The 25,160-nt window shown below is 38.2% G+C and overlaps 1 protein-coding gene across 2 annotated transcripts in view; it reads right to left on the minus strand.

The window, feature by feature from the left end:
* Positions 1-1,796: 1,796 nt before the first annotated feature.
* Positions 1,797-25,160, minus strand: part of FAM83B (family with sequence similarity 83 member B) — a 44,971-nt gene continuing 21,607 nt past the window's right edge. Inside the window, exons 2-4 of one of the 2 annotated variants that reach the window (XM_066179766.1) lie at positions 18,981-19,145; positions 9,799-9,923; positions 1,797-7,719 (exon numbers count right to left, since the gene is read on the minus strand). In XM_066179766.1, coding sequence (XP_066035863.1) covers positions 5,373-7,719; positions 9,799-9,923; positions 18,981-19,145 — 2,637 coding nt within the window. In that variant the 3' untranslated portion in view covers positions 1,797-5,372. Of the gene's footprint in view, positions 7,720-9,798; positions 9,924-14,835; positions 15,323-18,980; positions 19,146-25,160 lie in introns of those variants that run through there. The other variant, XM_066179767.1, reaches the window with a different exon arrangement.

A 25,160-nucleotide genomic window follows, 5' to 3' on the forward strand; every position in this document is an offset into this window, starting at 1 on the left:
CAAATATTTCTACTTCAACTGGCATAAATTCTGTGTGTTCTGGAGAGAAAAGAAGCAATTTTTCTCTCAGCTGTATTTACATATGGAAGCAACACTATCAAAATAAGCACATACCATGGCCCACGCATCAGAAATTATTGGTTTTCCCTCCATCTATCTTTTGCACTTAACCACTGAATTTTTAGATATTTGAACACATATGCTGAAAGAAAGATGCTAACCTTCACAGAAGCTTCCTCTGAAGGGATGCCAAGTAATTTTTAGCAAACCAGATTCTCCTCCAGAAATACACAGAGATATTTTGAAAAAATCCACGAAGATACATATGAAAAAAGTATTTATGTCTTTTGGAAGAAAAGACAGGTAACTCAGGACAATCACAAGGATATTGTGATGCTTTGCAGGGAGAAAATTAGAAGGGCCAAAGTCAATCTGGAATTTAGCCTGTCCACTGCCAGAAAAGACAATAAAAAAGCCTTCTATCAACACATCAGCAACAGGAACTTTCTTGGATATGGGGGGAAACATAGTCACAAAGGATGAAGAAAACACTGAAGTACTTAATGCCTTCTTTGCCTCAGTCTTTACTAGTAAGACCAATTGTTTTCTAGCTACCAGCCCCGAGTTGGAGGACAGGGATGAGTAGCAGAATGAAACCCCCATCATCCAAGGGGAAATCGTGAGATACCTGATGCACCACTTAAGCACACACATCTATGGGGCCACATTGCATCTACCCAAGGGTACTGAGGGAGCTGGCAGAAGTGCTCCCTGAGCTCTTTCCATTTCCCTGCTTAACTGGGAAGATCCCAGGTGACTGGAAGTTGGCAAATGTGATGTCAATCTACAACGACCAGAAGAGGATGCAGGAAACTGCAGGCCTGTCCACTCTGATCTGGGTGCCAAGGACACCATTTCCTACAGCATTCTCCTGGAGAAACTGGATGCTCATGGCTTGGATGGGTGCACTGTTCACTGGGCAAAAAAACAGCTGGATGGTCTGCTGGTGAATGGAATCAATTCCCATTGGCAGTCAGCACAATGGTGTTCCCAAGGGCTCAGTGTTGGGGCGAGTCCTGCTTAGTATCTTTATTGATGATCTGCATGAGGACATCACATGGAGCCTCAATCAGTTTGCAGACGACACCAAGTTAACTGGGAGTGTTGACCTGCTGGAGGGTAGGAGAGCTCTGCAGAGGGATCTGGACAGGCTGGATCAGCAATAGTGCAGCCAGCAGGACCAGAACAGTGATTGTCCCCGTGCTTGGCACTGGTGAGGCCACACTCAGAACTGGGCCCCTCACTACAAGGACATTGAGTTGCTGGACAATGTCCAGAGAAGGGCAATGGAGCCGACGAAGGGTCTGCAGCACCGGTTTTATGACTTAATTAGTCAACAGCACAAAGGCAAAACTTGGAACTACCAGCTTTGCTTAAGAGCAAAAGAGCCCTGTTCTGAGCTCTCCAAGAGCAAATGTTTTCTTCCATCCTGTTTCCAAGTACAGAAAAGCATTCTTAGAACATGCAACATATTTGGCATCATGTGAAATGTGAAAATTGTAGACCTAACTGTAACTCTTAGAGCTGAAAATTATGAAAGATTTCAGACCCTATATAAAGGTACTCAGATATCTATCTGTAAGTACTTCTCTGAAATAAGGAATGAAATGGCAAGACAGTCCTTGGAGCATTGCAGTCTCCTCTCTTGACACTGGGGTGCTAATGGAATACATAATTGTGCAAGTGAACACAAAACTGGAGGAACATGCTTCAATTACCCATGAACTACTGCGGCTTTATGTTGCTCTAACTCTCCTACTTAAGCGAAAACAAACTAAAAAAACCTGTATGTACTGTACTGTGCAATAAAAGATTGATATGGGGAGTAAGTTACACTAAGTACCATGGTAACCTTACTGATCTCTCTGCATTACACAGCTGCAAAGCTACTTGTTGATTGTACAGCTTACCCCACATAATGCTACAAATGAAAAAAACCATAGGTATTTATCATACAGATTAGTAGAGTCAATTTAAATTTTATTTTACATTGTCCTGCAACGAATGTTGGTATTTTTTAATGATGTCTTATAAACCACATTTTTAATACATTTCAGAAAGCTGAAAAATTGTCAGTTGTTGCCTTTGAATAGTAATTTTTCACCTATGCACAAACATCTAGTGCCTGGTAAGCTTTTTGTTTTTTTCTCAAGGTTTGTCACAAATACTACTATCCTCATTTATTAAATAGCTGACAACTCACTTTTCCTCAATTTATAATCTTTCCTCACATCTAGTTCATGTTTGTTAGCATGAATAAAGAGGGTAGTCCAATTAGTAAGAGAACAACCAACAACTTTGCAATCTGAGAGGCAGCAAAAGTTGTTTATTACAAGGCTGAAGAATTGAAGCAGTTTATTCACTGGATGTTATGAATGTATGTAGGGGCAGTTTATTTATGACACAAATTGAATGAGCACTGTCTGAGGAGCCTGCATCACCCAGCTGTACTGCCCTCTACTCCTGACAGTGCTCCTGAGGGCCGCGCCCAGCACTGCCTAACTCTAACCAGCTTCCACAGAACTGCCCTCAGAGATGTGACAGAGCTAGTGGAGTTTTATTTAATGTGGGCATGACGTGGCATTTCTTACAGATTTCAGAACTTCCAAGCCACGTGGCCAAATGACCATCATGCATGACAACAGCCATTACTTTACAGCCTTACAGAACTGGGAGTGCACTGGGCGTGTGTGGGTTGTAAAACCTGCAATGTGCAATGCACATTTAGGACACACTGAATGAAGTGCATCTCTTTGGAAAGCCAGAAACATCAAGACAAGCTTTGGGAAAAAGAAGTTGAAAAATGGAAACTCCAACTTTTTCCCCCAGGAATATGCACATCCTTTTTCTCTGCTAAGAATTTTTTTTTTTTCTTTATTGCCCCGTATATTTTCCTTTCTATTTTACAGACAACTGGGTTCCCATGGAGACATGAGGCAAATCAGACAGCACTGGGTGAGCATTTTTCACTAACACAGGTCCTGGAGGGAACTAATGAACACTTGGTCCTTGCAGCACCTATGGACCTCCCCAATGTGCTTCCCAACCTTCAAAGCTGTAGCTGCAGGCAGGGCATTAAGCTGCTCTTCCCATGGTGTCAAGCAGAACCTTATCCTCCCCAGCCAGCACTGGGTCTTGTAACATTCCTAATAGAGTGATGTCAGTACATTAAGTGTCTGATCCTACTTCCCCTGAGGTCCGTGGAATTCATTTCAATTAACCTCAGATCAAGCCTTAGTGCAGACCATTCCTATGTGGGAACTCTGAGAAGAGATCTGAAATTTTTTTAAAAAAAAGCTAGTCCTACAGAGATTTTTTTTTGCACTGTCAAGTCTATGAGCAGGCTCTCCACTGAAGGCTTTTAATCTTCTGTGCAGATGAAAAACAGCAGTATACATCTACAAACACAGATGACATGGTAAATTAAAATATTTGCCTTATCAGGACTCTTTAATTAGCAATCTACTTGGAAAAATACAGTAAAATATTTCCAAATTGCATGAGTATAGATTTCCCAAAGCTTATTACAATATGGAACGCACTGTCACTTCTAAACCTGCCCCAAGACCCTTGTTCTCCCTCTCTCATTTCCTTCCCAAATATACTTCTGCTTACAAGCATATGTCAGAGATCATTAGAATACAAAGGAAAACTAAAGATCTTCCTAAAACTAGCCCCACCATTTTTAGCACCAACTGCACTTCAGTTCACGTACTATCCTGAACAAATGTCCAATTGGCTACAAATTATTAAGTGTTTTAAAAAGAACAGTATGGCATTGCTATCATCTGCATAGTTGTGGAAGTACATTGCGCTTATGTTAAAAACATGCCTTGAGAACTGAGACACTCCTTATCTTGGATCTGAACATGTTGTCTCTGTTGGGACAGAATATTTAAATATAAATGTTTGTTTGGGAAAAAATACTGAGTATGGCATTTCATCAAGGAATGAACAAAGTGCTCACCAAGAAGTCCTAAGACTCAAACTTCACACCCAGGACAGGATGAGCCAGTTGAATGTTCAGGCTGCACATTGCAGATGAGAAGTGGATGCCATGCTGCTGCCCAAACACATCATCACTCCTGTGATGTTTTTGTAAGCACTAACCTGTAATCTCCTATTATTGAGGAATTTGTTATGATACAGAGGCTCAGACAAACCAAGCATGTCCCTCAGACTACAGTTAGGCGCCTCAATCCCTTCACTGAAGTTTAACACTTTCTACTATCACCATTTACTGATACTTTCTTTGTCTTAGGAAAGGTGCGTAATCATCTGATGTGGGGATTTTTACAGATCTCACTTTTAGCTGCCTAATTCCTTGCGGGCTTCTAATGGTCATCCTGACATAAGGCCATTAAAGCCATAGTTGCAAAAATATCTGGCAACATTTAAAACAGACTGTTGCATGTGAAACTCAAAAACTTACCTGAGAAATGGAAGTCCACAGATTTCTTTTTTTTTTAAACACCAAATAGAAACATGTAATGAAAAAGCTTTTTTAACGAAGATATTACAGAATACTGGCATGCTGTAAAATTGTAATTAACCCACTGAAATTTAAACTAGTTGTCCGTTATGTTCAAGGCACCTTTTTTAGAAATAGTTTTTTTAATGTTCACTCTACATTCACACTAGTTTAACCATGTAAACAAGTCCGTGAGAACTCAGACTAAGGTCACTTTCAAATCTGTATGCCAAATACTTCGGAAAAATACCATATTACAGAGAAAATTCAATAAAGTAAGACAGATCCATCTGCTGCCCAAACAGTTCAATATATGCTATGGGGTAAATTATTAACCTAAAAGAGGTTTCCAAAAATTAAAGATAAGTAACATGCAATGCATTAACATTTGTGTTTATAATTTGAAAGTGTACATAAATGCTGAAAAAATACGATTTACTATTCCTAGTGCTATCCTATTTTTGAAAGGCAAATCTTTGAAAACAGTATTATCTGAAGTTTAAAAACATCCCCCATCTTTTTTACCCCATGTTTATTAATCTTACAATATGCTAGAATGTATTTTCTTCAGAAGGAAAATGTATAAAATTCATCTTACAATATCAACACTATAAACAAGTTCCTTGAGACATCTTCTGGACACAGAATTTCTGTAAAGATTTAAGTATAACATTCTAGAATAATTATTTTTAAAAATATGTACATTCATTCCAATGTCCTAGACACAAGAAGAAATCCAAGTAAACTCTACAGAAGTTAGCCACGAGTCTTTGTCCAGTTAAGACTATGCCCAGCTTTGCCAGTCTTGCTGTATTTCAATATAATCAACAAAATTACAACATTACTTGTTTTTGTGTAGTAAGTTCCCAAACTTTTGCATAAATCCTCTCAGCTTGTTTTCATTAGGCTGCAATGGATGGTAAGCAGTTGAGTTGTAGGTGACCATGTGATTACTCCTGCCGTAATTATTCCCTAAGGTCTTGCTTTTGATATCTGATAGATGTGAACTGCTGTTGGCTGCATTTCCTGCAGGCTGGCTGGCATTTTCCATCTTACAGAATGGCTCAAAGCGACTATAAACACGCCTTTCACTCAAACGAGATCTCAGCTCCTCCTGGTGCTTTGAGCTTGCCAGCTGTGGTGTCATTGATCTTGCTCTTTGGAGAGCAGAAACAGGAGGACTTTCCGAAGCAGCATTTGTGGAGATTTCCTTTGCATCTTGATACTGAATCTGTTCTGTATTAAATCTTGGAGTAGATGGATCTCCTGCAGTTTCTATGAACTTACTTTCAAGGGGACACAAGAGAGGACACTTTTTATTGCTCTCATCAGATGGAGGTTTTGGAGATTTTGGTGACTTTGGAGACTTTGTTGGACTCCCGGTGACATCCTCTTTACTTTTGTTCAAACTACCTTGAGAATTTGATGATGAATTTCTTTTTCTCCTTGGGGAAGAATCTGTCTTATTTTCAGAAATCTTTGGTTTTTGATTCTCATCTTCAGAAACCAATGTGTCAGAACTACTACACATCCTGTAAAAGGCAGGACCTTTATTTTTTGATAAGTTTTCCTTCTTGTCTGGTGTGAGATTAAGAAGTGACCGCAGTTTCTGGGATCCTTTCTTCAGAAAACTTGGGGAACTCTTACTTTCTTTTTTTGATGTGCAATCCTTACTGGACTCCTCTCTGCTAGCTTCAGTGAGAGCTGCCATGGAGATTGCCTTGCTAGCAGTCGGGCTCTTTAGCTCTCCTTTCAGGTCCTTTTCCTCCTGTGGCGAGTGGTTGGTCACACTATGCAAACTTTTAGCACTCTTCAGTGTGTCTTCTGGAAGTTTTGGACTAACTGGCTGTTTAAGTCTATGCCTAGTCAATGTGCTGTAAACATAATTGGATGCATTTTTGTTGGTACCAGGATCCAATATGGACTTGGAATTAAACATGGGAAAACTTCTCCTTTTGAGCACATTTTCATTGTGAAGGTTCTTCAAATTTTCTGCATGTTTGTCTGTACACAGTGTTGTGTACAAATACAGTGATGAGTCACCACCTGCATTTGAATTTACATTAGGTTTTGTGTCATCTGCAATCTGAATTCTTTGGGCTTTTGGTGCATCTGATTTGAGAGGGAAGTTTGTGCTAAGCTCCTCTGAAATATTACCCGTTCCATTTTCCACACTTGGAGCATGGTTAGATGTCCCTTTAGGTGTTGCACTTCCCTCTGACCCAATTATAGTTGAATTTGAAGAACTTGCACAGCTGCTTACTTCCTGCTGTTCCGGTAAAGTTGGCTGAAACACCAGTGATGATCGCAAGCGAGAATGAGAGTACAGTGCATGAGTTTTAATATTTTCAGCTGTGTCATAGCTGTCATATCTGTCACCCAAGGCTGACCCATTTGACTCTACGGGATAATCTGACTGATCATTCAAATACGACTTTATTCGCCAGTTACGCAGGAATGATTTTGTTGTGTGCTCAAGGGTTGGCATCCTCTGCTGCAGGTGGCGGATATGATTATCTGTGCCATTAAAAGACCTCCGTACTATTGAATTTCTCTCCGCAAGGTTTACCTTTGGTCGTGAGAACTGATCAGCAAAACTTTGCTGGGGAATATTGTAGTTACTTGCATATCCTCCTCGTAATGATGACACAATACTAAGGCTATCAGATGGCATTTTCCAAGTATTTGGTAGATTGTTTGCTCTGTTAACAGCTCTGTTGAGCAATAGGTAAGGTGTCCTTTCTGGCTTTTCCCCAGCATAACTATGTCTCTTCCAGTGCTCATTTTTTTCACTAGGTTGATAGTGCTGGATTGGATTTTGAACATTAAAACCTGGATTAAATGGTTGCTTATTATAGACTTGATTTCTCAAGCCATATTTATCTATTTCATTTACTGCATATCTTCCACGAGATTTCCAAACAGGATCTATCTTGAGAACATTGTCTTGCCTACCAAAAAGGTTTCTTTGGCTAGAAACTGAAGCCAAGGAAGACACTGAATGCTGGTATGTATCATTATCCCACAGCGTCTTGCGACTGTTTACCCGCACTAATTCTGGGGCAAATGAGCTAGGAACAGAAGAACGGGCATACAGTGTCCTGAACTCTTCATCAAAGGATTCAACAAGCTGTCCTGTGATAACTTGAACCATACTGAGGTTGGTTTTTTCAAATGACCACATAAAGCTGAAAGAAGAACAAATGACCATTAGACACAGTCCTTTTGAGCTAAAGTATTATACTAGTCTTTCTTGGTAAGAAAGCTTTTACACAAACCTTGGATTTGCAAAAATATCTTCTAAATAAGTAAGTCTAGGACATGATTCATGTAATTTGGACTCAGAAGGTCGAATCTAACACCAGTTAAATTCAGATGGAGGTTTTTCACTGATTACAGTGAGACCAGGAATGAGTCTATATAATTGCCCTAATAAAAGTATTCTCAAAAAGGATTCACAAACGTAGAACAGTAAAGTACAAACACTTAATGGAAAAAAATCACTTCTACAATGTCTATGGCAGGACTAATCTATACCCACTGTATTAACTCCTCAGTAAGAGAATGTTACTGTGTGATTATGTCGTGAAGAAAATACATTTGAAGTAACATGCAGGACTGCGTCAGCAATTCTGAGTGTACTTCATTCTAAACATTTTCAGAAAGATGCATCTCAGAATTTGAAACAAGTTTACATTTTCTAATACGCACACTGCACTGGATAAGAAAATTTCTATTAATGGCAATGATACTGCTTTGATAATGCTTTTTCTCTTTTCTGCTGTAAAACAGAACACATGCTCCAGGCTAAGTAGCGGCAATTAATTTACAGTGACAAAACGAGATAAAATATATTAACATGTACATTAAGGATGCTGCAACAAGACTAATATCATGGAGTGAAAAACATACAATTTGTAGATTATAACAAAGAAAAAATTTGTTTTGAAATCCCATTTTCATGAAAAAAGTAAAAAAAAATGAATTTATTTGCATTTTTCTTCTAGATGTTAGAAAATAGGTTAGTTTTGTTCACAAAAATAGCTTACTGATTAAAGGGTTTTTTTAGCTGCTTTTGTATTTTTCAGTGTATTTATAGTGTACCAAGATTAAATCAAATTGTGCTGCGTAAGTTTTTTTCCTATTAATTGTCACAATTAAGAATAATATATAATATTTTAAAAAAACCCTGAACTTTAAATTGAGTTCAGTGACAGAGTTCAAAAAGACTTGTTTTTCCTGTTACAAATCACTAGATTCTTTTACAAAGGAGGCCTCATTTCTACAGAAATTGATGATTCCAGCTCCTGTGGTGCAAGGTGTTCAAGCAGTGCTGTTTTTCAAATTGGAAAGAGAAAACCCATCCTACTCTCACAAACTATGACAATGTGTGTAGATGTAAAAGCATGCAGGCTCTCCCTGCAGTCTCTTACCCTGAGTCATTTATGAACTTGTCACTTACCTCACTACCATTTATACACGTCAGTCTGAATTTAGGGCCGGCTGAGTCTTGGAGGAAATAAAAGGTCAGATTTTCAAAAGCTTACAGTGGTGGAAATCTATGAAAGTCAGTGGCTGTGATCTGGCACCCAGGCACTATGCTGGCAGAAACTAACTCATTTGGGCAAAGGAGAAAAGTGTAGCATGAAAAGAAGGAAAATATTTAATAATGTGTGAGTTAAGACTGTCTCTGCTTTAACTTAGGTTTTTTTCAGCTCTGCAAGGCTGTAAGTTCTTCCAGCCTGTTTTGCACACACACACAGAGGAAATAAAAAAGAAAACAGAATACAGAAACTTAGCCAAACGTAGAGAGACACATGGGCAATTTTGAATGTGACCATCCTATATTAGAGAGCCACAGAATCAATCTCTAGTGTTAGCTTTAGAAGGTTATTACATGGAGGAACTATCCAAGATAGCTTATGAAATAATTTTGATGCTTCTCTGGAATGAATGCTAAACATTCACTCCAAACAAGAATAATTCAGACACTATAAGACAAATCAGGATTTTCTTCTTCTTGGCAAACCTCCAGCTGTAGCAAAACCTATATGCTTTATTTCTTATTTGTGAAATATGAACAGAGGACCTCTTAGGCTAGTTAGGAGTAAGTATGTATGAAAACTTCCTAAATTACAGAAAACATACTTAAATTTACCCATGTGATTCCCTAGAAGAACTTTCACAAATGCAAAACCCCCAAATCTGCTATAGCAGCAGTACTGAGATGACAGGCTTGCTACAGACACTTCAGTGATTGATCTTACCTGTAAGAACCATATATGACTTTCTTACAGTCAACAAGAATAAATTTTTGTTCCATTTTTCCATAGAATTTTGCTCCTGTTTTAGAATAGTAATCTTGTCCTTTCACTGTCCGCACCCTCATATTCTGAAAAAAAACAATCAAAACACTTTACTTTGTCTACTATAGTCCATGTTTAGCATCCAGGGGGGTAAAATTCAGAGGAACAGCAGGAGAAAAGTTACATTATTGCATATTAATAAATTCTGCAGGGAATAAATTTCTGATCAAACTTGTTGTTGAGGCCACAGAAAACGAAATTCCAGTTTTCCATAGCCACCACTTCAGAAAAGAGGCTCTGGCAGAAGACATCTTCAACAAGAGAAAGAAGTTTTTTACTGCAAAAAAAAAAATTCATTCCATCAGCTGATGCACACGTTTATATGATTTCCAATTATCTCAGCTAACCATAGAGAACACTTAAAGGAGCCAGGATCACTTTTATTTTAATTGAACAATGCTGTTGTGTCTACAAATACATACACCCTACTCTGAGATGGTGCACTGGATAATACCACTTGGCGCCAGAATCCCTTGCAGTTTCACCACCTATAAAATTTATCTATCAGCTTTGGACCATGAGATCAACCACATTTTTAAATTCAGAGACAATAACACAACATGCATAGGTAGCAAAAACTCAATGCAGCAGTTAATTTTGAATTCTATTAAGCTTTATGTTTTATTCATGCAAACTCAGTAAATGGCCCTTGAGAGATTTTCCACACCGAATCTCAAAAATGTGGTCAATTTTTATCCCGGACTACTGATGAAACAGATTCAACTAAGTCAGCATCTTGTAATTTTTCTCTCTCTACTGTCACTTCTTTTTTTATGCTCACAGAAATAGAAAATTTGAAAAAAGTTGGTACTATACCATATGGACTGTACTAATAATGATTTTCAAGAAGTTCTTATGGGGATGTAGAAGAAAAGGCGCATTTAACAGAAATTATTATACAAAAGGTGCTTATTTATAGAAAAACTAAAATTTATATTCAATGCAAACCAACCTACAAGCATCTACCTCATGTAAGTATGAGAAGTTACAAGTTACATGTAACTATGACAATTTCACAAGACATAAAAGCAGCAAAAGCAGCTTGGAATATAACTATGAATGATCACAATATTTACTGTAGTTTCTAGCCTTGGAATAGTTTTTCTAGCAACCTTAAGTTTTCTAGTGGGAGTAATATCCGTATTTTGCATTGACAGTAAAAAATAAGAATCTACACAATTATTGCATACTCTGTACATACGGAAATGGTGGAATGTAAGACCTGTGGATAGACAGGAATGTCATGCCTTACAGGACTGCTATAAGGGCAGACTGCAGATCACAGCAGATGTGCTCTGTAAAGGTCAGCTATAGGTGGAAGGGCTGTTCATGAAGCAAATGGAAAAGATGGTGTACGTGGTAAATCCAGCAAAATCAGAAGGATTAAATAAATAGGAAACAAGGGGAGGGGAGGGGAGGGGAGGGGAGGGGAGGGGAGGGGAGGGGAGGGGAGGGGAGGGGAGGGGAGGGGAGGGGAGGGGAGGGGAGGGGAGGGGAGGGGAGGGGAGGGGAGGGGAGGAGAGGAGAGGAGAGGAGAGGAGAGGAGAGGAGAGGAGAGGAGAGGAGAGGAGAGGAGAGGAGAGGAGAGGAGAGGAGAGGAGAGGAGAGGAGAGGAGAGGAGAGGAGAGGAGAGGAGAGGAGAGGAGAGGAGAGGAGAGGAGAGGAGAGGAGAGGAGAGGAGAGGAGAGGAGAGGCGAGGCGAGGCGAGGCGAGGCGAGGCGAGGCGAGGCGAGGCGAGGCGAGGCGAGGCGAGGCGAGGCGAGGCGAGGCGAGGCGAGGCGAGGCGAGGCGAGGCGAGGCGAGGCGAGGCGAGGCGAGGCGAGGCGAGGCGAGGAGAGGCGAGGCGAGGCGAGGCGAGGCGAGGCGAGGAGAGGAGAGGAGAGGAGAGGAGAGGAGAGGAGAGGAGAGGAGAGGAGAGGAGAGGAGAGGAGAGGAGAGGAGAGGAGAGGAGAGGAGAGGAGAGGAGAGGAGAGGAGAGGAGAGGAGAGGAGAGGAGAGGAGAGGAGAGGATTTTTTCAGATGGAAAGGATGTGCAATGATCATCTAGTCAAATTACCGGACAAATTCAGGACTAACCAAAAGTTAAAGCAAATTATTAAGGGTGTTGTCCAAATGCCTTTCAAGCACTGACAGGTTTGGCGCATTGATCACTTCCCTAGGAAGCCTGTTCCAGTGTTTAACAACTCCCTCAGTAAAGAAATGCTTCCTGATGTCCAGTCTAAACCTCCTGTGATGGGTTGAACCATTCTCATGGATCCTGTCACTGGATACAAGGGGGAAGAGACCAGCATGTCCTTCTTCAATTCCCATCCTCAGGAAGCTGTAGAGATGTTCAAACTTACAAATTCATTTAAAATTCCAGTCAGGAAAGTATGACTGAGGTTGCAATACAGTGACATAAGCCTTCATTATCTATGGGAGCACTTCTACATTTGCCTAAAACATATGAAGTTCTAGTAGATAGAGTTTGTAGGAGTTTTAAGGATAATATCTATCACAATCCAATGAACTTGATTTTTCCAAACAGGAAATTCAAAAAATTAGGAGAAAATATCCATTATATGAAAGCACATTTCCAAATAACACATGCTTTCTAAATCAGTGTATATTTCAGTGTTGGTTTCTTTTATCAAATGGAAAATCAGACCACAGAAGCAAGAGTTATACTTAAAAGCTGCTGAATTGGAAAATTAGGGTTTAACACAAGCTATCAAAGTTCTTTAAACTTCTTTCACCATTAGATTATTTTTGCTTTGCATTTTGTCTAGCTTTTAACACAAATTCAACTCAGTTAAAATTTACAAAGAGCATTTAAGAACTTTTGTTTGTGAGCTATATGTCTAGCAAATATAAAATATGTCTGGCAAAAATAAAACAAAGTTTATCTCTTAATTAGATAAATAAAAGAAGTATTATCTAGAAGCGCTGTAAAATTTTAAAAGGTAAAAATTTTAAAAGCAAAAATACAGGTGGATACTTAGGTCTATTTTCAGAAACAGCTACAAAAGAATTAATAACAACCCAATTTGCATTACTGAATGCCAGGTTAACATAAATTTGCATCACTAGCTGCTAATTACCTTTGCCAACCTAACGTTCTGTCTTTAAGTTTTCTGCATTCCAATTACAAGTTTTCTTATTGATGAAAGTAAATTTTTGTGCTTTTTCAAAGTGATTTTGTTGAACTTTGAACAAGTCCACTGAAGAAAATAATTTTTTCACCAGCAGCTATTCAAGCTTTAACTAATCACATTAAAAGCTTTTATTTGAAAGATAAACACTATGCAAATAGTAATTCCTGAAAAAGAAGAAAATACTGAAATTTACTCTTTCTAAAGATAACTATAATAGTAACCCCTTATTTCAATAAAATCTTGTGAATTAGTAATGAAATTTTCATTTACTTTGATGACTGTTTTACCCAGTTCTATATACCACATAATTATATGTGTATTTCAGACTTATATTTAATTATATTTATGTCATTATAATTTGAAAAAGGTAACTTGAGAGCAGCTTATACATTTTCAAGTATCCATAACAAGTAATGTTGGCCTAAAGACATAGCAGCTGAACACATTAAATCCTACTTAGATAAGGTCTGATCAGTATTGGACGGAGTATCATTTGGTAATCAATGCTGGAGGCATAACCAAGTCTAATGGTTTGCAAATTACCATTAAAAAAAAAACAAAAAAACTTTGCCTTAGGTACACATAAGTTGAAATATAACTTTAAGTAGGCATATGTAAAAGAAGAATAAAATTATTTACAATAAATTCCTCAGGGTGTAAAAAAAAAATTGCAGTCACTGTAGTCACCCTGCTCTCCGTTTTGTTTACCTTCTCTTGAGCATTTTTCCTCCTGTAGTTTTCCATCTCTACTCCCTGATTCTGAACTCTTTTCCTCCCTTGGTAGGTCATCCATTACAAGATGGAAACATGACAAGTGAGATCATGCTCACCTTTCTCACATAACACTTCATTTTCCTGCAAAGTTCATCCAGCATTCTTCATCAGCTTCAAACCCTCTAATCAAGGTCCCAGGAATGCACACTTTTAATAATCCCCCAAAATCCCAAATCACCCAAATCATATTTGAGGATATATAGCAACATGCATTCCACTTGGGATTAGAAGCAGTAAACATACACATACTGAATTACAAGCCTCATCTGGTATGAAATGCTGGGCTTCACCCTCCTGCCTGGTTTCATTCTCAGGCTATAATAGGACTCTCCTAACAGCAGTGTGCCACACATCATAGCATCACTGTGGGTAAAGCAATCACTCCTTTATGAATGGAAAGTTTTGAAGCCAGAGGATCTTCTCTCTTGTCCAAGAGTTTATAGGACACTCAGGAACATTTAAAACATCCAGTGGCTGCAATTTAAGGATAGCTATCAGTACTATCCAGTTAAATGACACCCAACGCTGAACAAGAAACAAGTTCTAACCTCTTTTTATGTACATTTTCTGTAAATTTTCATACGAGAGAGTGCCACATATCACCATGATTTAAAATTTTGAAGTATTATTCACTACTACACATTTATTTTCTCTAGTAAAATCTCTCCAATATGATAGCTACATAGAGTGAGTATACCGATCTCAAATATTTCATTTCAGCACATTTTATTTGTAAGCACTGCTTTTATCAGTGCTCCATTACTTGCCCTGTACTTGCTGTCAAGAATATGCACAAAGAAGAAAATGGATGTCTACCTAATATTTAGCCTAACAGGAAAAATAGTCACATTTCTCATACTGTTCCTCATTCCTAAAATTGTTTATTATCCTGTACCTCTCTTCTCTAGTAAGACAAAATAGGTCACAGAATGACAGAAACAGAATACCAGATTGGAAGGAACCACAAGGATCATCTGACCCTACTATGCTTTGCAAAAGCACAGTCTGGTCAAAATGGCCCAGCACCTACCCACTTGAGTCTTAAAAGTATCCAGTGTTGAGAAATCCACCATTACTCTGGTTAAACTATTTCAATGGCTGATTGTTCTCATTGTGACAGAGTTTCCTCTTGGAATCTCTCCAGGAGTAATTTGTTCCCAAGACCCTTCATCCTTTCCATGTGACTCCTTGTAAAAAAAGAGTCTCCATCCTCTTAGTAGCCTCTCTTTCCATGCTAGAACACTGTGATAAGGTCTCCCTTTCTCTTCTCAAAGTTGAAAAAACTCAATTATCTCAGCCTTTCCTCATACAGCAGCTTCCCAGTCCTTGGATCATCTTTGTGGCCCTTCTCTGGACCTTCTCCACACTGTTTACATCTTTACGTAGTGGGGATGAAAACTGAACACACTGTTCGAAGCATGGCTGAGTAGAGTGGGACAATGACTTGTTTATCCCTGCTGGTGATGCCCTTGCTGATGCAGCCCAGCACGCTGTTGGCTTTCCTTGCAGAAGCAGCACACTGTTTGCTCACATTGATCTTGTTATTGGCAGAACTCCAGCTGGTTATATCCCAGCCTGTGCTGCATTCCTGGATTGTGCTTTCCCAGGTGCAAGACTTCACACTTGTCCTCAGTGAACTTCCTCAGTTGTGGGCTTGTTTGCCCACTCTTACAGCTAACCCAGGTCCTCCCACAGGGTGGCTCTCCCTTTCCAAAGTGCCCACTTATTCACTCCATCTGATATCACCAGTAAACTTTGTCAGGGTGCACTTGATCTTTTCATCCAGATCACTTATGAGGATATTAAACACCACTGGCCCCACAACTGATCCCCACTTGGATGACTCCACTTGTGACAGATTGTCAGTTTAAAAAGTAGCTATTGACCATATATGTGCTGTACAAATGCCAAGTAGTTTTCATGCTCGCTTCTACTCTGACTTTGAATATAACTCAATGACCACTCAAGACTTGACTGGAGTCTGGTCCTTATCACAGAAGTTTGCTCACAGATACAACACCATCCTGTGCGTGGCTATTCAGTAACAAAATTTGCCTTAGATTTGGAAGTACTGGAAAATTTTTGATGATTTTGGTAACACTGGTGAGAAAAAGAAGGCTGCAAGCAGGTCTCAGGAGCATCCTACTGTGTATTTAAACACGCATATCTGGGAGTAGACTTCACAGAAGGAAAATAAAATCAATTAGTGGTTTTATATTCCCTTTCCTGCAATTCATTAAAACAACTGAGAGGATTATCAGGTAATAAACAGGTCCAGCCAAATTGCTTTCAATATCCTCCTGTCGCAAAATGATTCTTCATTATTAGCAGGAGAGTAAAAAAGAGGTTTCTCTAGAGAAAAGAATCTCCACCATGTCTCACCTCATGTCAAATAAAATACCTGGCAGTAGCAGAAAAAAAAAAAGTCAAAAAATTTACCTTATTTTCTCAAAAATCACCTGGAAAAAAGTTTGAATCTGTAGCAACTCTTAATCTTTCTATGCAAAGGAATTGCTGACCAAGTAAGTCAGACCAGTGACAAAGTCAATCAAAGAAGCTTAGGTAGACAGAAAAAAAAGAAACACATTAATTACTGAGGACAAATGTAGTACAGTCAGAAAACTAATAAAACTGGAAAAGAGAAATGGGAAAGTACAGGAAATAAATTATATGAGTTCCACTGATGGATATAATGTCAAGATGAATATTAACTAAAAACAACCTACATGAAAAGAAAGATGCTTCAGGAAAGACTAAAAATAATCCTAGTAACCCTATGATTTCATAGTTTCCTATATGGAATTCACAAAATAACTACAGAATATATGGTCCATCCACTTTTTCAGTTATATGTTTCAATAAAGAAAGGAAACATGCCCTGAATTTGGAGTCGGACCACAGATAAGAAAAACTGTCTACACAGACATTTAATGAAGATTTATGAACAAAATCCTCTTTCTTTTCCAAACAGAAGACTATTTAGTTGTAAATCTGAATTAAAAAATACAGTTTTGTTCATCACTGTGTCTCGGATTTTTTACTGATTCAGAGGGAGAGAAAAAGAGAGAGAGGTGTTGAGGCTGAAAAGCTTTGCAGAAAACTCATCATGAGTATATGGACTAAGAACTATCATCCACACTCCAGCAAGACTGAACCAAATCATGCAATAACAGGCAATAACAAGACCAATGCTGCTGGTGCTACACCTTCAGAAAAAGAAATTGACCCATGCAACTCTGTTCTCTTGCCTTCACTGAACAGAAGGGCAAGACCAGAAGCCAAAAGTACAATAAGCTGAAGATGCTTATTTATTTTCTGAACCTTGAGTGATGTGAAAAAGGGAAAGGGGGAAAACATCTTCAGAATATTGGCTGTTCTTTCATAGTCACCTGCATTTCCCTTCCATCCTCTAGAAAGGCACAGGAGTTAATGCCAAGTGGTAAACTTATTCTCAGAGCAACAGTCACTGGGAGTAGCCCATGGATGAGAAGACCATTAATCTGAACAAGCTAAACTGGAAACTCAGCACACAACAGGATTGCTGCTTAGCTCTTTGGCACGTATTCTTTTATTTTCGGATAAAACTCAAATTATTTTAAGTTAACCTTGCAGAGTAAAGATGTATTTTATTTCTCACACCAAAAACCAGAAATGTATAAAACACCATGTCACTGAAAAGTCTACATACAAACCTCTCCAATCCACACTAATCCATACAAAATCCACCCTAATCTATGTATATTAATTCTTTCAACCACAGTATAAATATCTGAAAGTCTATAAAACTGCCTTAAAAAGATAACCTTGAATCCAAAGAAGGTAAGCTTTTGAAACAGCGGTGGATATACATTGGATGGAACTAATTTGAAAATGCATATTGAATTTTTGAGACATCACTTGAGGCACCGTCCTAATTTTTTTTTATTTTGGAAGGACAAAACTCATTCCATATACAGACACAGACCATTTCTGGCAACGCCTATGGCATAATTAACCCAAGCAATCAGCAGATGGTGGTATCTAAAGTTCCAGAGTATGGAAATATTGCCAAATACTGATTTCATGAAGGCAATCACTACCAGTGTCTGTAAAACACCATGGTTTCGGTGGTTTTTTCTAAAAGTTCCCACAGCTCTGTGCATTAGGACACCAGAGAGGAATCCCACACTCATAAGCAAGAAACAAGCATAGAAAATAGAGTGGGAATACTTCTGAGGATGTAAGTCACCACTCCAGGGTAAAAATGGATACAAAAAAGAATTTGCTCCAAATATCTACCAAAAAGTCCTCTTTATCCTCACAAATATACCATATCTGAATCCGATTCCTGGACTGGGTTCTTAAAATGGGTGCTGCTTAAAAGAACTTTTATAATACTTTTTGCTGGCATGAACACAGCTGAACTAGTTACAGAGGCAAGGAATTTCAAATGGGACTGTGAGCTAAGGCAGTGCTCAGAATTCTGCAAGGAGACTCTTACAACATCATTGGAACTTCTTTAGTACTGTTAACAGCAGAGTAAATCTAGAGGTATTTATGAAGCACTTATGTCAGTTCAGTGCAGCTCATGGTTTATATCCTAACCCCTGATAAACATTTGAGCAGTGCAGAACATCTTGTGAAAATGTAAGCACCATCTTGTTATCTCTTTTACAGGATAAAATTACATACATATTTAATGTGTAAAAGCAATAGGATGAAGCACAGACATGAAAATAAGGATTTTCAGGAAAACACTAACAAAATAGAATCTCAGGCCTCCTAAAATATTTTAATCCATAACCTTAAAGAAGAAACCATAAAATGAAGTACACAACTTACTAATTTATCTAAGTTTTATAACTTTATTTGCAGGCAACTACAAGAGAAAGGAAAAAAAAGCTTGTTTTTTCAAACATGCAGCATTCCTAATACAAAATAATAGAAAATTCTTTTATAAATTATATATAAAAATTGTTTCATTCTACAAAATTTATTGTTTTGCCGCTTGAAAAATATGTTTTTAAAAGAAATACATCTCTAGAGAAACTTTTGCTTAGACCTTACCTATTTACACCTGGTTGCTCATTGAAAAATCAGTATTCAATAATCACTTTTTCAATAATAGTCACTTTTCAGTGGGCTGTGGAGGAGAAAGCAGTGAATGGTCATGCAAAGGATGACAGGATGTCTTACCCTGAGCCTCTGAACTTGACAGCCTTGTTTCTCTGTCATCTTCAGAAAGTGACTGAAGTTTGATTCATCAAGCAGGATATAAACTGCAATCCCTCTAGCAGATGCCTCCACGATTTCTCTAAAAATATCCACATCTGTAAACATATCCATAACAATGGCAATGACCTGAATCAAACAGGAAAAACAAAAATTATTGTATTGTATAAACTCATATATAGAATTCTTCACTGAATCCTGTGCTGAGCTAATACACTAATATTTTTTAAACATTAATGTGTGACATTTGTCACAAGTACCAAAGTCCAGCAAAACGCTGTGTTGTGGGTTGTCTTGGTTTTGTCTGGAATCAAGTTGATTTTGTTCCTAACAGATAGTGCCATGCTGTGGTTGGAGTTTAGTACAAGAATAATATTGATGAGAAACTGATGTGGTTGTCGCTTAGTGGTTACCCCAAGTGAAGGACTTTCCAGCGTTCCATACTCTGCCAGTGAGCAGGTGCACAAGAAGCCGGGAGGAAGCACAGTTAGGATGGCTGACTGGCCAAAGGGATGTTCCATACTGCAGATTGTCATGGTCAGTGTATAAACTGAGTGGAGTTGGCTGGGAGGGGCCAATTGCTGCTCAGGGATGGGATGGGCATCAGTCAGTGAGCGGTGAGCAACTGTAACAAGCATCTCTCTCTCTCTCTCTCTCTCTCTCTCTCCCTCCCTCCCTCCCTTCCTCTCCTTTTACTTAGAATTATTATTATTATAACTACCAATAGTATCCTTATATTTTACTTTGCTTCAATTATTAAACTGTTCTAATCTCAACCCACAAGGGTTTACATCTTGCCAATTCTCTCCTCCATCCCGCTAAGGGGGTGAAAGAGCAAGTGGGTGTGTGGAACTTTGTTGCTGGCTGGGTTTAAACCATGACATAGGTGTGTGTAGTGACTGGTTTTATAAGGAAAAGGAAACCCTGTAAAAGAGAAAGGGAGGGAAAAACAGCAATACAAACGATCTGGAAAAACCTTCAAAATAAAATTGCAGTATGCATTTAAACAATCAGATAAAATTTTTGTACACAGGGCTTCTCAATCTTTCATCATTTTCTCTAAAGCTAACGGCTCAAGAACTTTAAGTAGCTAATAAGCAGACACTGAAGAGCTGGAGGGACTCTTACTGGGACAAAACCTCCTCAGCTTTTGCGAGCTTAGCTCAAGAAGATCAGCATGCTGAACACCATCTACCAAGACCCTTCAATCCACAGGGATAAAGTATGTTTGATTTTCTGATTTGGAAAAGCAATGTCCCTCTAGTGGTATTTTGGAGATACATATCTATGTTGTACTGCTGACATATCATTAGTAATTTGGGAAGAACTGTTGAAACGTGAAAGGAACTGAGAGGAAGAACCAGTGTCTGTGTAACTTCTAAAGGTCGTGTTTATACCCACTAGAGTTTTCTTTAAAAGTTCCAATGAGATGTCTCAGGTGCAAATCCAAACCAAATAAGAGCTTTCACAGGTATCACAACAGATTTTACCATTTTCACTAATCTTTAAACTACCTGTACATCAACTTTAAAGGTGTAATTGTCAAGTTGCAAGCACTCATCTTATTCTGGAACTGAAATATTTACCTCACTCAGGTAAATGTTGTTGCATACAACCAGGCAAAAGTTATGTCTCCAGTCAGTTGTACAAAATACCCTTTTTGAATCCCACCTGCTTAGAACTAGAAGTTTCATTTATGCCAAACATGTATTTAAATCACTAGAAATATAAATGAGAGATGATTTACATAAAATAAAAGCAAAATAACAGTGAAAACAATTAGAAAAAGTATACAACTCTTGAGTAAGAGAAAGGGAAAGAATTTGGCCTCTTCATTACATGTCACCTGGCAATAAACAGTCTTTACAAATCCACCAGTCAGAGAGGAACTGAATAGCGTCAAAGAATTCCCTTCTTTCAAAAATCTTAGGTAATATGCCAATGCACTACCTCATTTTCTTTATTTACTTTTTGAAAGTAAAACCTAAACATGTTTTTCTTCAGTACAGAATATATTTCTTTATCTAAGGACTGAAAACACAAATGTTTATCTTGTATCTCATCACTTACAGACTGCACCTTTTGCTTGGTCTTGTTTCTGAGATACTGAGATACAGTGTTAACTGAACAAGGCAACCTTATTTATTCATCTGTGTTGTTTCACTTGTGCCTGAGAAGAAAACTGCCAAGACAGATCAAGTATACTAGTTAAAAAGACCAAAAAATAATCTGTTCTCAAATAGTCTGTTTCATTACATGTGGCTTACTTTGGGTATTATATGACAAAAATCCATATGGTTATGCAGTGCTTTTAAACTACACCACCCTTTCTCACCCCAAGAACAAAGAACCACATCTCTGACAGAATTATTAATTCTATTTTCATTGACCTTTTCTCTGTTACTATGGTCCTCTTATTGCAGAACTCTGTTTAGGGGAGAATCGCCTTGTGGCACAGGCTCGGTGCTCTCTGAGTCTGGCCCTTCTCACAGAGCAGGCAATTGCAACAGTGCAGAAGGAGGATACAGTGCTGTGCACCTTAGGAACAGGAGGCAGACAGCAAATTAATAGGTGATATTTTGGCATCATGAGAAACAAATTTGGTGATCAATGCAGACAACCTTCTATCTAGTAAGATATATAATATGTCCCACAAATTATTGTGGGTGGTTTTTTTTTTGATTGTATTATATTGGTTTTTATGGTTGAAGGTTTAGATCCAGTTTATGTTTTCTGCAATTCATATTAACAGCTCCCTAATAAATTATCTGCTATCCTTACTTTCTGGCACTGTTGCTCACACCAGAGTGTTTCTAAGACAGAAGTTCATTAATTTGGTATTAATTTGCAAAATTGAAGACAGCCCTGAAATGCTTTGCACAACATAACCTTTCACTGCAATGTGTACTTTGAAACCATTTGGGCTGGATGAATTGCTGAGGTCTCACAACACAGTAACAGATGAGAAGTTTTGCAATAAAGTGCCAAAGTGTAATATAATGAGGGAGCCTTGCCCTGTAAATACAGCCTAATATAATAATATAAATAGTAATCAACCATTTGAGTATTATCCATTCTCATACAATTTCTGTGGCAATATAATGGAACAAATACTGAGATGATTTATACTTATGCAACATTCATGAAATTAATGTCACTACTTGTTGCATTGTCACTACTTGTATTATCATCATAATTGACCCCCTGAGATCTTATTTAATATATTTAATTTGGCTCTAGAGACACAGAGCGATGCACAATAACTATGGACTGTACTTGGAAATGTTCTTCCATTATTGCATTTTTTAAACACTATTTAATTAACTACAGGGTGAAGTCTAGCACTTCATTACAGGCAGCTACGCCACCACAGAATCAGCTCTCCTAACCCTCACTATTCTCTTTTCCTCCTCCTGATCTGAAATATTTCCACCATTTATTCTGAGGATAGAAAAACACAGGTTCTCAGAACTGAGTACACTTTCTGTTCTGATCACCAAGCCTCCTTTTATCATGTCACATTATCACCTAGAAAACCTAAGAATTTTAAAGTAAAAACTAAGTTTATATGGAATAAGAATTAACTTCCAACATGTACATCAGCAGTCTTCAATAACCTCAAGAGCTTCTCCCTGCAACAGGATGTCAGAAAAGTTCAACACCAACAAAAAAATCATATAAATAAGTTCACTGTCCAGAAAATACAAACTAAATTTTAGCTGCAATATAACAAGAAAAACAAATGCAAGCTATTAGAAAATTATGAAGGCAGGTAACCACATAATGCAACTATACAAATAGTTTTAATTGTGTTTACCTGTGTAGTCCACATGGCAAAGATTTACCTGATCTGTCCAAGAAATACACACAAAAGATGTGCAGTAGAGGAACTTTCTACCTATCAATAACAGGGGGAAATGTTCTGATTCTGTCAGCGAAGAATAATATGACAGTAAAAACAGGAGCTCTGAGGAAGGATGCAATTTAACTTTGAAAAACACTGGGAAGACCAATTTTTTACAATGAACAATCTTCTCAAAACTACATGAGAATTCTGCCTTTTGCGTAATTTGGCAGCTTTTGTATAGCTTAATATGTCTAAAAAAAGCAGATCAGAAGACCAGCATTAGCTCTTCAACAGGTGAAACTAAAACCAAAACAAAAGATCTCTGAAAGGTAAGTAAGACCATTTTCTCTGAGAAGAGAATGTATAGAAGGCTTCTGCATTCTAACCTTTGAGAAAGTTATTGCAGGCCAAGCTAGCAAGTCATACATACACCACCTTAAAGTGATGCCTTCTCTGTTACCTCTTGAAATTCACACAGCTGGGAATTTTATCCTGCAAAACTTATGGGAGAGAGCTAATTCAAAAAGATGATATTTATCTATGGGTTTGGTAGTTGTTATTCCAGCTGAATGATCAGGAAAACGTGAGCTGACCAAACTACAGAAGACACCACCTCACTCCAGCCAGCAGCAGAGGCAGTAATTCCTCTGAAGCTTTACTTCCACACGTGCAGAACTGAGTGTCAGCAAGTCATGGCAAACAAGAAGATGGAAGGGAATATACCAGGGATTCTTCATGGGGACTTGCCACAGAGCATTTATAAACCTAATCCTTGGGATGAAGGATCTGCAAAGAGACAGCTGCTATTCACTGCTGGCACACCATAGACAAGAAAACATTTACCTAAATCTGCAGAAATATGTCATGCATGATTAAAACAACAAGCATTCACAATGCTCAGTTTTAACACTTTTCTTCATGCTTGCAATGCTCCCATTGACAACTAAAACGCTTTTGATATTTAGCAAGCAAGTTGTGTCCTGTAACTGAGGACAGAAGCAGGCAGAGGTCCTAAAGAAAAGGACATAAGGCAGCACAGAAAATCCTTAGCAAGACGGAGGGAACGCATTAGGGACCTTACTCTGCCCTTTCTTCTCTTGCCATTGATATTGCTGCTGTATTCCCAGTGCCATGTGGGCTGCAGCTGGCTGGGTAGCAAGATTATAATATTTGTACTTAGCTCTTCAGAATGTTCATATTCAGTTGTTACGTTGAGAAGCTGCCAAGCTTTTTCTGAGGAAAGCAAACAGAAAGGAAATGCCAGGATTTCTGACAGCCTATGATTCTGCTTTACCACAATGGAAATTCATGAAAAAATGAAAGATACTTTTCCAGCCTCTGGCTTTCTCTATGATGAATTTCAAAGACTTGCTGCTTCAGAAATAGTTTTTTTCTATTTAAAAGAGTATTAAGAGCTTCAATATGAGGGTTCTCATGGGTTCTCTTAATATTTCGCAAATATTTAGGCTACTTGAATTAACATTATAACACGATACTTTTTATTTTAAATTTGTTTATAAGTAGAAGCACTTACTCATTCACACGTGTAGCATTTAGTGACTGTACAAAAACAAATAATGCACAACAGTGTGATAAGCCTGAATTATTTTGTTTAAAAGCCCCCGTAGTATGAGTTGACCACTGCAAGGTTAAAAACTCTTTCAATACCTGAAATGAATATCCACACCTGAGAACAAGGGAAAGGGATGCCGCAAATGCATGTGGGATAGGGGGAAAGCAAATGGACAAAAACATCTTTTAAAATGTATTAACATTGTCCTTTCAAATTACCCCTGCTTAAAAATGCTCCTCATGCCACAGTAAACTAGAATGAACATTGATACCTCTAAGGGCTCTTCCTGTGATTTCTTTCAAGAAATATTAAAATAATTGACTGCTTATGAAAGAGTCAAAGCAAATATACGAGATTTCAGCTAATCTAGATAACAATTCTAGAGAATATTTTGGGGGCTTGGCACCTTTAACATTACATTAAGGTGGGGTTTCTTAGACTGGGAATGGACTGATGTTCTAAGTCAGTCTGCCTTCCGACTGATTCACTCGGTTTCCTCAAGAGTCCTGCATAAATTTTCAACACTAAACCCCTCTTCCTGAGAGTTTATATATTGAAAAATGCTACACAATGTATAAAACCCCACAATATGAATGAACATTTACAGGCTGCAAACTTTAATCTATAAAAAAGGCATTTCTTAAAGTATAGAATTTTGTTGGCATTTGTTAATAAGTCACTTGAAAACCATGAAAGATTCTCTTCATCAAAGGCAGATTTCTAG

The sequence above is a fragment of the Chamaea fasciata genome, unplaced genomic scaffold, assembly GCF_029207755.1.
Source record: "Chamaea fasciata isolate MVZ Bird 193981 ecotype frontalis unplaced genomic scaffold, bChaFas1.0.hap1 SCAF_3, whole genome shotgun sequence".
NCBI classification, from domain to species: Eukaryota; Metazoa; Chordata; class Aves; order Passeriformes; family Sylviidae; genus Chamaea; species Chamaea fasciata.